General features: G+C 46.5%; 1 protein-coding gene across 2 annotated transcripts in view; it reads left to right on the top strand.

The window, feature by feature from the left end:
- Positions 1–14141, top strand: part of LOC119968906 (capZ-interacting protein-like) — a 107685-nt gene extending 93544 nt beyond the window's left edge. The window contains exon 7 of one of the 2 annotated variants that reach the window (XM_038801883.1): positions 10419–14141. In XM_038801883.1, coding sequence (XP_038657811.1) covers positions 10419–10534 — 116 coding nt within the window. In that variant the 3' untranslated portion in view covers positions 10535–14141. Of the gene's footprint in view, positions 1–10416 lie in introns of both variants that reach the window. The other variant, XM_038801884.1, reaches the window with a different exon arrangement.
- The last annotated feature ends 1645 nt before the right edge of the window (positions 14142–15786 follow it).

Genomic DNA, 15786 nt, shown 5'->3' with positions numbered 1-15786 from the left:
CCAGGTGCTAAACAGTTTGCGATGCAACTGGCTCACTCCCCGAGGCAAAATCGGGTCTCACCATAGTGTGGCGAGAAACCAATTATCAACACTTAAACCTTATTTCCATACAACTAACGGCAGCCACCCCATATGCAAGGCCTCCTGTCATTCAGGGGCCTCCCTAGCAAGTGCTCACAATGGTGCTGATTAGTGCTGCTTTTTAAAAACGTGAACTTGGCAGAAGGGATTCTGCCATCTGGTGAGTAGCCATCTTTGCTCACAGGCAAAAAGCCTGGAGGTGTTGGGCTTACCACCCCAGTGCTCTGTGTGGGGGGGGAGGGGGGAAATCTCAGGAGGGGTAGGCTACCATGGGATGCTGGGAAGTGGGGTGGGTGGGCACCCCGCTGGGTGGGCAAACGCACGTGGCACCAGCATGCCAACGCCTGGATCGTGTGTATCCATTCCGGGGGCGACCTTAGCCTCGGCCCCACCGACCACCCGTAACCCGCACCGATTGCTGAGGCCTATGGCCGTACGGCTGAAGGCTATTGGTGATAGAGAATTGATAATCATGGTTAAGTGAGCACTTTGCGTCCTGGCCTTTGCGTCCCTAGTAGCCCGGCGGAGGATCTTGCTCCAGTGGAAGGATGCGAGGCCCACAAGCGTGGAGGCCTGGATCTCGGATATGGCAGGGTTCATTAAATTGGAGAGGGTGAAATTTGCCCTGAGGGGATCAGTACAAGGGTTTTTCAGGCGGTGGCAGCCCTTTCTGGACTTCCTGGCGGAACGGTAGGGAAATAGGCCGACAGCAGCAGCAACCCGGGGGGGGGGCGGGGAGAACTGTACACATGGGTTTGTGGAGGGTGCTACCTCTCTCCCTTGTTCTTTTTTCTTTTTCTCTTTTCTCTGTCTTTTGGTTTCTGTTTTTTTTTTGTTTTTTTTCCCTTTTGTTTGAAGTTGCTCTTGCAGCTGGGAGGCACTGTTTACGGGGTGTTACCGCGGATGTACGTTAATAGAGTTATGATGTTTATATTTTGTATTTTGTAAAAACTTCAATAAAAATTATTTATAAAAAAAAGTGAGCACTTTGCACAACCCAAGTGGATTCCCTTGGGTGTGTGGGCCATGTAGCATGTGGGGGTCATTGCCTAGCATTCCAATCACACCTTGAAGCATGCACACGGTCCTTGAACACTGCGGGAGGCAACACCACAGAAGCAGCAGCCAACACCAAACACCCAGAGGATGGGACACAGCTCCGGCAACATGTGCACGCCCGGAGGATGGGTGACTGCTATGGGGAGGGGAGATGCCTGGAGAGATGGGACAAGAGTTCGGAGGTCGGCACACATAGCGGAAGAAAGTGACAGAGAGGTCATACCCAGGTGCTCAAGTGTTTTTATGTGTCACGGGTGTCATACAATTTTCCACTCCCCATGGTGCCGGCCCACTCTCTTCCCCTCCGTCCCCCCCCCCCTTTCTCCCCTCCTCCAGTGCCCTCCGTGATCCTCAACATGCTTCGCCTTCCAAGCTCTACCGCTACGTCTAGGTGTCACCCCAGGATGCACATCTGAGGTGGAAGCAACCAGCTGCTTACCTCATCCCGAGGCCTTCAATGCCCCTGGGGGCGTCCTCTGGGTACAGGACAGCCCCACTGCACTTGCCGACGGCACATACACAGCCGTGCCGCCCTGTCCCGTGCGCTGACCTCGAGACGCGGCCTCATCAGAGAGTTGGAACTCGGGGGAGCTGGTGCCCACCGTCGCCACTCCATGGGGCAAGTCCGGGTTGGCACACAGTGCCCCCTCCGCCCATACGGTCCCAGGGTTCATCTTGGGATGGAGGGGCAGCCCCGACTGCCCATGTATCATCTGGCTCTGCCAGCCCTGGTGGCTCCCCAATGTCTGCACCAAGGAGTCGATTCCCTCGGCGATGCTCCGCATCGCCTCGGCCACTCCCATCTGAGAGTGGGACATGTCCCGTAGAACCTCTTCAAGGTCAGTCTGATACTGGTTCATGCCCCCTCAGTGAGGCAGACATTCTGCCGAGACCCTCAGCCATGGCCATCACCGACTGCACAACGCCTTGGACACCTTCACTAACGGTGCCGACATTGTGCACCAGGCTCTCCACTGCGATCGCCACCCTAGCAGTGTTGGCCTTAGTGGCACGCATTCATGGCGACATCTTGGGCGGCATGGTAGCACAGTGGTTAGTACTGTTGCTTCACAGCACAAGGGACCTGGGTTCGATTCCTAGCTTAAGTCACTGTCTGTGCAGAATCTGCCCGTTCTCCCTGTGTCTGCCTGGGTTTCCTCTGGGTGCTCCGGTTTCCTCCCACAAGTCCCGAAAGATGTGCTTGTACGGTGAATTGGACATTCTGAATTCTCCCGTAGTGTGGCGACTTGGGGATTTTCACAGTAACTTCATTGCAGTGTTAATGTAAGTCTACTTACCCTACTTCCCGGACCAGCCTTCCCGAACAGGCGGTGGAATGTGGCGACGAGGGGCTTTTCACAGTAACTTCATTTGAAGCCTACTTGTGACAATAAGCGATTGTCATTTAATTTCATTTCACTTGTGACACTATAAAGATTATTACTATTTATCTCCTGTAGCCTCTGAACTCCTCCAATCGGCTATGGACCTGCTGGAGTGTCGCTGACATCTCCCTCAGAATGTCCTGGCTGCACCCGTCTCCATCAGCTCCAGGTATCCCTGTATCAGAGGCTCAGCATCAGGCTGGTACCCAGCTGGGTGCTGGGATCCAGCAGCCCTCTGACTGCTGTGTCGCCCTGGGGGTTCCTGCCTCCACCTGATGTGCATCATCAGCTGTGTGGTGCTCACTAGATTGTGCCCCATAAGCCTGTCCACTAACGTTTCCCACCGAGGAGTGTGTATCTGTGCTGGTGGAGGGTGGGGATGACAGCTGTGACGCATCGATCATATTTTACTCGGAGTTCTCCTGCGGGGTGTTCTCCTGCGAGGCTGGAGAGGAGGCCACCCGAGATGGGCCGGCGCTGTCAGCTGGAGGACCTACGGGAGAATGGACATGTGGTCAGTGGGAGGGATGGGTCAGTCAGTAAGGCTCGCGTTTGACAGGTCCTCCGGGTGGGGCCTGGTGGATCCTCAACCCTCAACCTCCGCATTGGTAACCACTCTGACCTCTGCCATCCCCGTCACCTCCAGAGCCCATTCCTCGAAGGTGGAGAGTATTTCTAAGTCTGACCCATCTCCGCCAGTCTGGGCTCTCTCCCGGGGATTGTGGGAGAGCTTCGCCTGCAGAGGCGCAGAGAGGGCATCGTTAGCCACAAGGATGGGAGGGAGATGTGAGGGAAGGGTTGGGGGGGGGTTGAAGAAAGGGTTGGAGCCACAGGGAGGGTTGGGGGGGGGGGGGGGGGGGGGGACGCTCGCATGGGGGCAGAAAGGTTTCGCGGGGGGAGCGTGTTGGTGCAGCTTACCTGTGGTGTAGGTCATTGACCATTTTGTCACCCGCGCTGCCTGGTGTAGGTCATTGACACTGGAGGCCAGTACTCCTGGTCACACTTCCCAAGCTTACAGCCATGGTGGTGGTGGGGGGTGGGGGTAGGGGGATGAGGGCGGGGGGGGGGGGGGGGGGGGGGGGAAGAGAGAAGGGAAGAGAGAACACAACCTCCAGACCTGGCCTGCATCTAGGAGCCTTGCATGTTCTGCATCACCAAATCTTGGGGACAATCTTCTTGGTGCTATAGCTGTGAGTTGACTGTGGTTGGCTGTGCAAGTGCTGTTTCAGTCCTGCTTGGCCTTCTTAACGGGGGCCGGCGAGCACGGCCCTGGTGAATCGGCTGATGAGCTTTCATTTGCAGTGAGAAGCCCACGGGGCCTCGCTAAGTGGACCAATTAACGTTGAATAGCGTTGCTGGCCTTGCTGGGCTGAACACCGGGAAGCTCACAGCAGTTCCCGCTCCCTACCACACTTGGTAATGTTTCCAGAGAATCGAGCCCTTAAGTCACTTTTTGGGCCCTGGGGAGTTTCTCATGGGTTTATGCCACACTTAGAATTTTTTCAGCACTGGAGATTCAGCATTTTGAAAGAGTGCCCCAATCTCTAAATCAGCTTGCGGGCACTACCCCACACCCCCAAGTGAGGACACTCTGCTAGAGGGTCCCTATTGGTCCCCCTCTTCAGGCCCTCCACGCCCGTTTCAGGCCCCTACTTGCTGCGGTGCTCAACCCCACCCTTCATTACCCCCTTTCCAACCTCCTTTCATGGACATGGCCCCCTTGGGCCCTGAGCCTTGGCAATGCCACCCTGGCACCCAGGCAGTGCTCCTGCCAGGATGGCAGTGCCAAGGTGTACGCAGTCCAGTAGGGGGCCACCCTGCACTGACCTTGACCATCCAGGGGCTCCGATGGCTCTAGAGACACCCCCCCCCCGGGTGCTGTTCTGGCTGGTCCACGTTTGCGGCCTGGCTGGGGAGGCCGGTGGATCCCGGGTGACCGGTAGATATCGGGTTGGTTTAAAACCGACTTCGGCGTGCACCATTTGGTCACACCCCTTTTGGATGTGCTTCACATTCTGATACCTCGCGGGACTTGGGTGGATCCCGTGAGGCATGAAGGCTGCTGGGAAGCCTGCGCATGGCCTCTTTCAGAATTCACCGGCTGCACTGTGCTCGAGCGAGCACCCAATGCAGCCAATGGATCACCCCCCACCATATAACAAACCGAGCCTCACATCAAACTAAACCCCAAATCCAAACAAGAATTATAAAAATTCAACCCCAACAAGAATAAACATGAAACCCCAATAAAGCAACAATTCAACATGCCTGTCAGCAGAACCAAAACCACAATTACACCACACCCAACTTGTGTTTTTTAAATAAAGAGTCCATCTATCCATGTGCGTCAAGTAAATAGTTTTTTTCCCTCCAAAGTTACTCTAAGCCAAGCATGGTAGACCAAATCGAACCAGACTCCCCTTTTATACGTTTCTTTTTAATTTAAAGTGCCCAATTCTTTTTTTTCTGATTAAGGGACAATTTATCATGGCCAATCCACCTACCCTGCACATATTTGGGTTGTGAAGTTGAGACCCACGCACACAAGGAGAGAATGTGCAAACTCCACACGAACAGTGACCCGGAGCCGGGTTTGAACCCAGGTCCTCGGCGGTGTGAGGCAGCAGTGCTAACCACTGCGCCCGTGCTGCCCCACATTTATACTTTTATACATCTTATGGAACATATCTGCGAAGTACTCCGTGGGCATTGGGCCTTCTATCCCTTCTGACAGCCTCACAATTCAAATATTGCCTCCAGGGCCTGTTGTCTTGGTCATTCACCTTTGGCCTTCAACGATTTGTTTGGTCGACCACCAAAGAAAGCTCCAATTCCAGTGAAGCAATCTGATCACTGTGGCTCGAATGGGCCACTTCCATTCCTTTGGTTGTGGCTCCATGGTCTTCCCCGGTTTCATTTGTTTTCCCCAGAGCCGCTCGAATGCAAAGACGCTGCAGGGTGACTTGGACAGGCTGGCTGAGTGGGCAAATACCTGGCAAATGCAATATAATGTGGGTAAACGTGAGGTTATCCACTTTGGTGGCAAAAATAGGAAGGCAGATTATTATCTGAATGGTGGCAGTTTAGGAAGAGGGAAGTGCAACGAGACCGGGTGTCATGGTGGAACAGTCGCTGAAGGTTGGCATGCAGGTACAGCAGGCGGTGAGGAAAGCTAATGACATGGTGGCCTTCATAGCGAGAGGATTTAAGGATAGGAGTAGGGATGGCTTGCTGCAGTTATACAGGGCCTTGGTATGGCCACACCTTGAGTATTGTGTGCAGTTTTGGCCCCCAGTTTGTGGGAGGACATTCTTGCTATTGAGGGTGTCCAGGAAAGGTTCACCAGACTAATCCCTGGGCTGGCAGGACTGACATATGAAGAAAGACTGGATCGACTGGACTTGTACTAACTGGAGCTTAGAAGGATGAGAGGGGATCGCATAGAAACATAAAATCCTGATATGGACAGGCAAGATGCAGGAAGAATGTTCCCGATGTTGGGGACATACAGAACTTGGGGTCACAGCCTAAGGATATGGGTAAACCGTTCAGGACTGAGATGAGGAAGAATTTCTCTCAAAGTTGTGAACTTGTGGAATTCTATACCACAGAAAGCTGTTGGGGCAAGTTCTGGACGTGGCCCTTGCAGCTAAAAGGATCAAGGGGTATGGAGAGAAAGTGTGAGTGGGATACTGAATTTGCATGACCAGCCATGATCATATTGAATGGTGGTGCAGGCTCGAAGGGCCAAATGGCCTACTCCTGCACCTATTTTCTGTGTTTCTATGAAATTGGGCCAAGGCCTCTTCCATTGATTTCCAGAGGTCTTCCAACACAATTCATCGGTGCTATTCAAATTCCTTCACCAAGGTACGCACCTAAACTGTCAGCAGAGTGGCCGGAGCACCAGAGACTAACTCCGCCATTTGACCTGCCGACGCACCTCCGTCAACAAACTTCTACTTTCCACCTTCTTTCCCCTGATTATTTTGGACATTTCAGTCATACAGGATCCTTATTGCACTAACTGTGGGAGTTTTCAAGAGAAAACAATCCATGATACTAAGAAAAGGGGCAAAAGGTACAGTACTCCAGCTGGAGCCTCCTCGTGCACATCCCCCCCCCCCCCCCCCCCCCCCCCCCACCTCTACATTACACCAATGGAAGTGCACAACAATTGATTTCTTGCCTCTTTATGGATCATGGGTCGCTCAACCTTCCCAGCAGCAACACAAGACCCTTATTGCCAGCAATCATTATACCTTTCTACCAGGGGGATGCTTAAAGAAAGTAGCAAATTCAAGCCTTCACAAATAGTCTGAACACTGTCCTGCTGCATTAGAGTTGACTTTTTAAGACTTTCAGTTCCTCAATTTTTACTGAAAAGATTAATTTCTTCACTTGGGGAAATTTAATTTTCCAGCACATTCTCAACTCTTTCCTGGCTTTGCAATCTCAACATTTTTTGGAGGGTTGGGAGGTGGGGGTAGGCAATTAAAATAACCCGTGTGGTTCAATGATCTGTATCATGTCATATTTGGTTTCTATTTATGAACTGAAGATGAGAAGTCTATAATGTCTTGCTTCCCGCCTCAGCCAGCTGCTGCAGGATATTTGTGATGCACTATCTCAGACTGGCTGAATAAATTCCCTGGTGTGTGTTACCAACCAATGAAATGCTGCCAGATACTTTGTGGTTTGAGGGTTTATGGTCAGCACTGGGACCTGTGATTCCTTCTTCAGGATTGCCCATATTAAGAAAGAATTTGCATTTATACATTGACTAATAGTTTTCTTATAGTATTTCAGAGCACTTGACACCAATTAATTACTTTTGAATTATGTAGGAAAGTTCGGCACCCAAATTGGTGCACATCAAGGTCTCTTGAACAGGAAACGTACAAACACCCAGTGTTTCTATTGTGTGCCGTGTTGGTTAGCCAAGAAATATTGGTCAGGACATTGGGAAAATTCCCTGCTTTTCATCAAATTAGGTCCATGGGGTTTTTTATTTTCACCTGAGCAGATAGGAGGCTCCTCCGTTTAACATCACATCTGAAAGCCAATGCAGCACCAAAATAATGCATTAAAGTGCCAATCTACATTATGTGCGCAAGTTTATTGTGACTGTGACAGGGCAAAACTTTCCCCCCCTCATCCTCCATGGTCTGTCTGTAAGCTGACATTGTTGAGCACACCATTCTCCAGCATCACCTCTTCACTATTGTCCAGCTAGATGGGACTGCTCTCACCTGGTTTAATTCTTGCCTATCCGTTTGAAGCCAGAGAATGCCTTCCAATAGCTTCTCTTCCTGTTGTCACACTCGTACCATCTATCCTTGGTCCCTTCCTATTTCTCATCTCCATTCTGCCTTCAAGTGATATTGTCTGAAATCACAGTTAGTTTTCCCTTGTGCTCTGACAGCACACAGCTCTCCTCTGCAGGTAATTCCTCCACTGTTGTGAAATTCTCAGCCCCCTCATCCAACATCCATTACTGGATGAGCACAAATATCCTCCAATTAAATATTGGGAGGGCTGAAGCTATCAGCCCCATTGTAAGCTCCCTCGTACCAACTCCATTCTCTCCCCAGCAACAGTTTGAGGTTAAGCCACGCCCTTTGCAACCTTGATATCATATTTGACCCTATGATGAGCTTCTGACCTTGTGTTTGTTCCATTTCTGCTTCCATAACATCACCTGATTTTGCCACTGCCTCAGGTCATCCCGATTAAGTATGCCGTTATTATCTTTCAACTTGTCTATTCCAAAACACTCTTGCACTGCTCTCCCACATTCTGGGCGGGATTCTCCAGAACGGCGGCTAAGTGTTGACGCCGGCGTAAACATCGGTGTGTTTCACGCCGGCATCAACGGGCCACTTGGTCCAACGATTCACTTACCTGAAGGGGGCCAGCAGGGCACCGGGGTGCTCAGCGCAGCTCCAGCTGCCGATACAGCGCCGAGGACACTGGTTCGATCCTGGCCCTGGGTCACTGTCCGTGTGGAGTTTGCACATTCTCCCTGTGTCTGCGTGGCTCTCACCCCCACAACCCAAAGATGTGCAGGGTAGGTGAATTGGCCACGCTAAATTGCCCCTTAATTGGAAAAAAAGAATTGGGTACTCTAAATTATTTTTTTTTTCAATGGCCTTAGCTGTAATTGATATGATGGGTTGGGCAAGGGATGGCTGTGAGTGTGGATTGAGGAACTTACATGGAGGGAGAGATTGAGGGAGTTTAAGGGAGAAGTGAACTCAGAAGAGAGAGTACAATAAGTTGAGAAAGAGGCTGAAAACACCCAGCCATTTTATAGAGGCTTGACGGATGAAAGGAATGAAGAGTTCTTGGTGAGAATTGTTTAATAGCACTTGGGAAGGCTGTAGAAGGCAATGACTTTGAAAGAGAGGTGAGGAGGTTAGAAAAAGTTTGAATGGTGGCTGAAATTTACCATCTGTACTGAAATGTGTTACAGTGCAATGCATCCCTGTGAATTCATGTGTAAAGGGAGAAGGAGGGATAGAATGATACAAGCTTTGAGCTTTTGAGGATGTCTTCAGCTACTTCCTAGCCTCATACACCACCACATTTAGTATAGCAACTTTATGTTGACAGACATCGAAAATGAGGGGAAATTCCTTTAGTTCTCACCTGTTCCTTTCTGTTTTGTGCCGTTTTCCTGCAAGCAGAGAAAAAATATTGAACTGCAGGAGGTTTGAAAAACAGTCATGTGCTCATTTTGTATCCCAACTTTTTCAGGGTAGTTTAGTGAGAGGTTGTCACTTGCCAAAGGAGAAACGCAGCAGCAATTCCAATGTGTGGATAATTGTGCACTGGTACAGCCTGGATTTGCCTTTGATGATTGGTGCAAAGGTCTCAGGCAGGGTGCAAGTAGGTGGCAGGAAATGATTATTCCCTTCATACTTTGCATATTTACTTGATGTAGAAGCTAGGCACACAATAGACATTTTCCTGGTCTGTCTCGATAAGATGTGAACATGGTTACTATGGTGGCTAGTCCCTTTTAAGGGGTGTTCTCTGAGGGAGGGGTCATGTGACCCACTAGACCAATTGGGGACAAGAGCTGGGAATTCACTGGGATGTGTTGGGACTTGTCCCAGCAGTTCAGTTCAACCTTAGAGCTGAGTGTCAAAAGACCTTTTAAAAGCACTCTGTAAATAGTTGTTTACAACTGGAATAAAATGTTGTTTCGTATCATTTAACTGGTGAAGCCACTTCTTGAAGTTATTACAGTTACAAATATCCAAACAACCTGGGCATCTCTTCTACAAGGAAGAAAACTGGGATGCTGCCTATTTTGTATCAGCACCGTCATGGCTCCATCTGAAAGCGTGAACTGCTTTGTATCTTTGGTCAGCCATGACATTTTTCTCTATGCAGTAACACAGCAACAACTGCATAGTCCCTTGGTCAGTCAGCGTCAAACTTGATAACTGCATTGTGACCCAGTTCCTGGAAACTGGCCTGGTTCACTCCGAACAGTTAGAGTCAAGCTCTAAATATTCAGGGAAGGTTGATGCAGAGCAATATTGGCAAGAATTAAAGTTACTGCTCCACTGTTTTAGCATCCACAGATTGGCTCTTGTATAGTATGCAAATCCAGAAAGATATGCTGCGGGATTCTCTGTTGGCGGGATCCTCCGCTTCATTGGCAGCGCACAAACGCCTGCAGGTTTCCAGACAGCGTGGACTGGCCACAATGGGAAACCCCATTGGCTGGCTGTGGGAATGGAGAATCCCGCTGTCAGCGCCAGAGGCGCATGGTTTTTGAGATAAAACTCAGCTGTCTTGCCATCTAAATTGCAATGTAGTAAAGAGGCTTTCTGTGCACTATGTACATTTAATATAGTCTGTCTTTATTCTTGACCAGGAAAAATCCTCTGGAGGCACTGAAGACTAAGGATGTGAAAGATCAATTCAACCAAGTCAATATTCGTTGGAGGCTGATGTGCGTCCAAAGAAACTCAATTTATTTTGCACCTATCTAGATGATGGTTGAAAGAAAAATGTTCTTCCTTCTACGCAACTTCAACTTTCAGTTCTTTTATTTGCTGGTGGGAGTGTATGAGTTTCTGTAATACTTCCCCTGTACATTCCTGTTTATTTTACAGGTTATGGAGTGGATTCATTAATGCACCCATCCCAGTTTGAACTAGTATTTTCTTCATGAAAATTTCTCTTTTGAATAAATATTTAATTCAAACTGCACACTGTGACTAATCCCGCTCCAAAAAATAATATTGCTGGATCTTGAAGATTACATATGCATGTGCAGAATATGAAACTTGCACACAAATGTGTAATTAAAAGCAGAACTAATAATTCCATGAAACTGAAAGCATTGATGGCAAAAGAAAAGGACAAATGAGAAGAATCCAAACCAATTGACATGAATTGCTGAAAAATGTCAAAAAGCCCCCAAATGGCCAGGTTCTGCTGCTTTGCAGCTTAATTTCAGAATGAAACAACAGAGACAATGTCTCTGTCCAATAGATAAATTAATGGAAGGTTACAGATGTGTATATATTAGGTTGTCTTATCTGTTAACTAGATGTGCAAGCCTCAATTTTAACTCTGGGTGGAATTGCTGTGTAGACAGGTCAGAAACACACTCGCGTGCCAGGGGCTGGTGAACCTTTAGCTAAAGTACCTTATTACGATATTAAAGACCGGATTTCCACCCAAACATGGCAGCAATCACTGCCTAGTCAGTGGGTGGGAACAGGATTCAGAGGGGAACAGGAGTAGACCCCAGCAATTGAGGTCGCTGGTACTTTAGTCGACCTCATTTGGCCCTCAACTTGGATCCAAGCAGTTTTGGCACGGTGAAGCTAGCCTTACTGACCTTGCACTGAGGCCTCAGGTTAAAATGGCAGATAAACAAGGAGGATATCATCACAATTGGTAAAATCAGAGTGGAAAAGAAATGTACAAGTTCCTGCTCCATTTTAACTCTCCACCAGTTTCGCCTCACGTGCCTGGTATGTGCCAGGCACTAGAGCAAAAATTGAGGCAACAGTTTAACTTAAACTTCAGTTTTAATTGCCTTGGTTAACAGAATACCTGTTTTCTTGTTTGCCTTATTAAGGAAAGCAAAGTTCTCGTGCTTCCAAAATCTGCCTGGCCTATTTGAGCCATATTATATATTTTTTGCTTGGAAATTTTAGCTTCTGCAAAGTTTTCATTCAAGTTATTTGTTTAAGAAAATTAATGCTCTGGGCACCTTTTTGAGGGGTTTCCTCTGATTTCATTTTCCTCAACTGCATGGGTGGGATTTTGATCCCCTCCTCATGGACAGGGGCCTTTCAACACTTCATACCCTCTAATTGCAGCATGTCTGCAGATGAGCAAAATGGTGATGTGGCCTATTGCTTAAGCACGTTAAAAATGGAAAATAATTATCAATCTCCAGTCTATCATCCTGGTAAAGTAGTTTACAAAGCAATACAGATAGAAACTGCAATTGGAAAAGTGATTTACATCGTTGACTCAATATTTGTGTCTGTCACTAACATTTTACGTGTCTTCCTTTTTGTGACATTTACAAAATCAAAATATGGAAACAGATCGATTGTCAATGGTTCAACATTATCTCTTCTTCCAAAGCTTTGAAAATGGACTCTGAGCAGCCTGCAAATAGATGCTTATTTTTTTACTTTTTCAGAATATCTTGATGCTCACTGGCTTCCTGTACATGGATAATGATTGGGATTGTTCAACTCATTGAGCACCATTATTTCATTTAGAGTAATATCAATTACTTGCTAATAGTTCAATTTGATTTCTGATGACAATTACTTGGACTAATACCCATGCATTCTTTTCGTAGACTGGCGTTGCTCATCCTCATTCTCAGTTCTGTCACTACGCGTTATCTGGGGTTGGATTCTCCAGCCCTCCCGCTACATGTTTCTCGGCAGCGCGCCATCCACTAGCGGAGGAATTCTCTACTCCTGCCGCTGGTCAATGGGATTTTCCATTGAAGCCGCCCCCCCCGGGAAACCCGCAGGTGGGGAGGCGCTGCAGGCGGGAAAGGAGAATCCGATGGCCGGGAGAATTCTAGCCCTAATTTTCAATTTGTCAGAACACACGGGGCAGTGTAGTCCCATCTCACTGTGAATGCTTTTTAAATCCAACAAATGGGAAGATGTAGTTCCTGTTCAACAAGTTATATAAACTGGAGAATGCAAATTTAAGTTATTGCAAGAATTGTGCAAGAGTCATTTTTAACTTTCTTATGGCGCAAGAGGTTAAATAACATAGATTGAGTTGATTTGTAGAATTGTAACTATTTAAATGATTATTCATTAGACTCCATGTATGAAGGATTTAAAATTGCCTGAATCACGGCTTCATTGATACTGGAACAAATTTGATTTTTCCAGCATGTGAGCTAATGGTTTCAGTGGCAGCAAGACATTAATCCCATTTGATACCTCTCATTTCTGTTTGAAACATGTAAAACAGGGGCACAGCATTAATGTGAATAACCCCAATTGGAAACTTTATTACTGATTACCCTTGATTCAACTAATGATGCAATCTTACTTGGTTTCAAAATGTTGGTTTTAAATTTCTCAATCATTACTTCAAGTTAGTCAAAGTTTCACACATTGGTCTAAATCCAAATCATCTATCTTCCCCTGCAAGATACTTGGTGTATTTTCAACATAAATCATTGAATTCGCGAGAAGAAAATAAGAAATCAATCAGAAAAAACCATTATTGATCAAAATAGCCCCAAAAGGTTGAAGATGGATCATAGAAAAGTGATTTATCAGCAGAAAAACCCAACTGTCATAAAATAATTGGCCAAAGGACAGTGTCCATACTGATTTTAACGAGATTAATTTTGTGTCCTTGAATACAATCAAACAAAAACTGGAATTGAAAAGCCCAATTTTTGCCTGGATGACCTACACTGAATGTCCTGATATAATCTACACGTATACCTCTCGGTGATTTGTTGCATATTTTCAAAGCTGAATATTGTAAAGTAGAGCTGTAAAAATATAAGGAACTGTGCACAATTTTGTATTTACAGTTACCAAGTAGACTTCAGGCATGTTCATTTTATGTCACTTAAATGTGACATTGTTGATCCTTGGAAAAAGGAGTTTCCTCAGCTATCTGTTGAATATTACTGTAATTCTCTGAGTTGGAGATGATCTGAAAACTGTGACACTTCCACCAATGTGTCCTATTTAAAAGGCTTCATATGTACTTTCCATTTTAGTGTAAAATTGCTACTAGGATCCTTAGAAGATGAATCCCTTGATCACACCAGAAAATATGCTCCATTTGAAGTGAAAATGATTTGAGCGAAATCGTGTCTCTCTGCAAAAGCATTTGATTTGTTACTGCCCAAACTATTGCATTACATTGCAATTAATACGGTAATGTACAGCACACAGTTGCAAGTCATGGATTTACATTTGGATATATAACATGTGTTTGAATATCTGTACATGAGATTCACTGTGGAGTAAAGTTTATGCAAGTAGTGTTGCTTTTCACTCTTGATAAAATGTGATGCCAAAAAAATGCTGCTTTTGTAAGCTTTTAACTTAAAATAAAAATGCATTATGAAAATGATATGTCTTGTGATTTCACTGTTTTTTCAGGCAAGTATTCCTTAATTCAGTGCTCCTGTCTCTCCTGGAATTGCTGAAGTTTAATGAAAGATATCCATTGACACTTCTAAATGTAGGGAAAAGGTGTGTTTATGACTAGGACTATACAACCTATCTCCTGGTCCTAGTTGTGGTAGTTTTGAAATTGGATGAAAACCTGTGTGAATCCAAAATGTAAATGTCTCACAGGGACTGACTGGCATCGGTAGAAGATGCAGATTTGGAACCGATTTTAATTTTACTTTAGTAATTGGATCTCTCCATTATTTAATACAATAGTTAGGTAGGGTTACTGGGTTACGGGGAGAGGGTGGAGGCATGGGTTAAGTAGGGCGCTCTTTCAAGGGCCGGTGTAGACTCTATGGGCCAAATGGCCTCCTTCTGCACCGAAGATTCTATGAATATTGAATCTAATTTGGAGCCAAATTTTGCAATGGCCACATCTGTACTTTTAAGACGCAGTGTCCCAACTTCCAACAGGTTAACTTGCCATGGATTTTTCATCATGGAAATCTTAACTCTCCCTTTGTAAAGAGAATGCTTTCTTCATAAGGCAGCTGGAGCTCCAGTTAAGGCAACTTGCAGTAGAATAATGATGAGAGGGGACTGTGCCTTTAAATAGGCACTTTGGTTACATTGTATGTGTTGGATGCACCCTAATTCCTGCCTGCCAATGGCATTCTACATTCAGGATTCGCTGGCATAGACTTGCCATGTTTTAATTATGCCTTACCAGCAGAATTGGAAAATTGCTGCAGCAGAAAAGAGTCCTTCATTCACTAGAATTTAACACCTTGTTTTCATACTTGCCTTGATGCATGTTCAATCTTGACCAGGAGAGAGAGAGATGGAAAATTATCAAATAAATACAGGAAATAAATGTCAAGCTTTCAGAAGGAATATACAGCAGCGTGTTTCATTGAAGCCTTGCCGAAGGCTCTGTGCCAGTTTCCAGATCTCTGATGAAGGGGGAGTAGCAGGAAGCAGAGAAACTACCCAAAAAGTCTGAAGCTTTCCAGTAATCAAAGCAACTCCCCCTGTCAATGTTACTTCGCCTTTAGTTAGACACGCTTTAATTTCTCAAACTTTAATCTCTCACTATTGAGCCAATTTGTTACCTCACTGGTATTATTGCCATGGCTTATTTTGGGGGGGTGGCGGTGGGAGGGGGGGGGGGGGGTGCACGAGAGGGAAGGCAGCAATTTAAATTGACGCGCAGAGCAAGTGAAGAAGGAAGCTGGGAGGAATTTATTTATCCCGGGAGCAGTTGAAATCTGTCGAGTCTGTCATTGGCGTATTTGAGGCAGAGGCCACTACATCTTTTAAGGGAAAACTGGATAGATATTTAAAAGGGGAAGGCACTGGGGACTTTGGGAGAAAATGAGAGAGTAGGATTCGTTTTACATTTCTCCAGGGTAGAGCTGGCATTAATACGATTCACCAAGTGGCCATCTCCTGCTCTGTAAATTTCTGTTTCCATCGGTATAAATGTTGAGATTTGCTGGCACTTTATATCCACTTGAGATTATGCTCTTGAAGTGGGGGACTGGGAAATATCAATCTGAATGAGCCTGGGACTGAATGCGAGTTTCATACTCAAGTTTCAT

Source organism: Scyliorhinus canicula, chromosome 7, assembly GCF_902713615.1.
Source record: "Scyliorhinus canicula chromosome 7, sScyCan1.1, whole genome shotgun sequence".
Classification (NCBI taxonomy): domain Eukaryota; kingdom Metazoa; phylum Chordata; class Chondrichthyes; order Carcharhiniformes; family Scyliorhinidae; genus Scyliorhinus; species Scyliorhinus canicula.
Note: the sequence above shows the minus strand (reverse complement) of the source record. Positions and strands in the feature narration are given on the sequence as shown.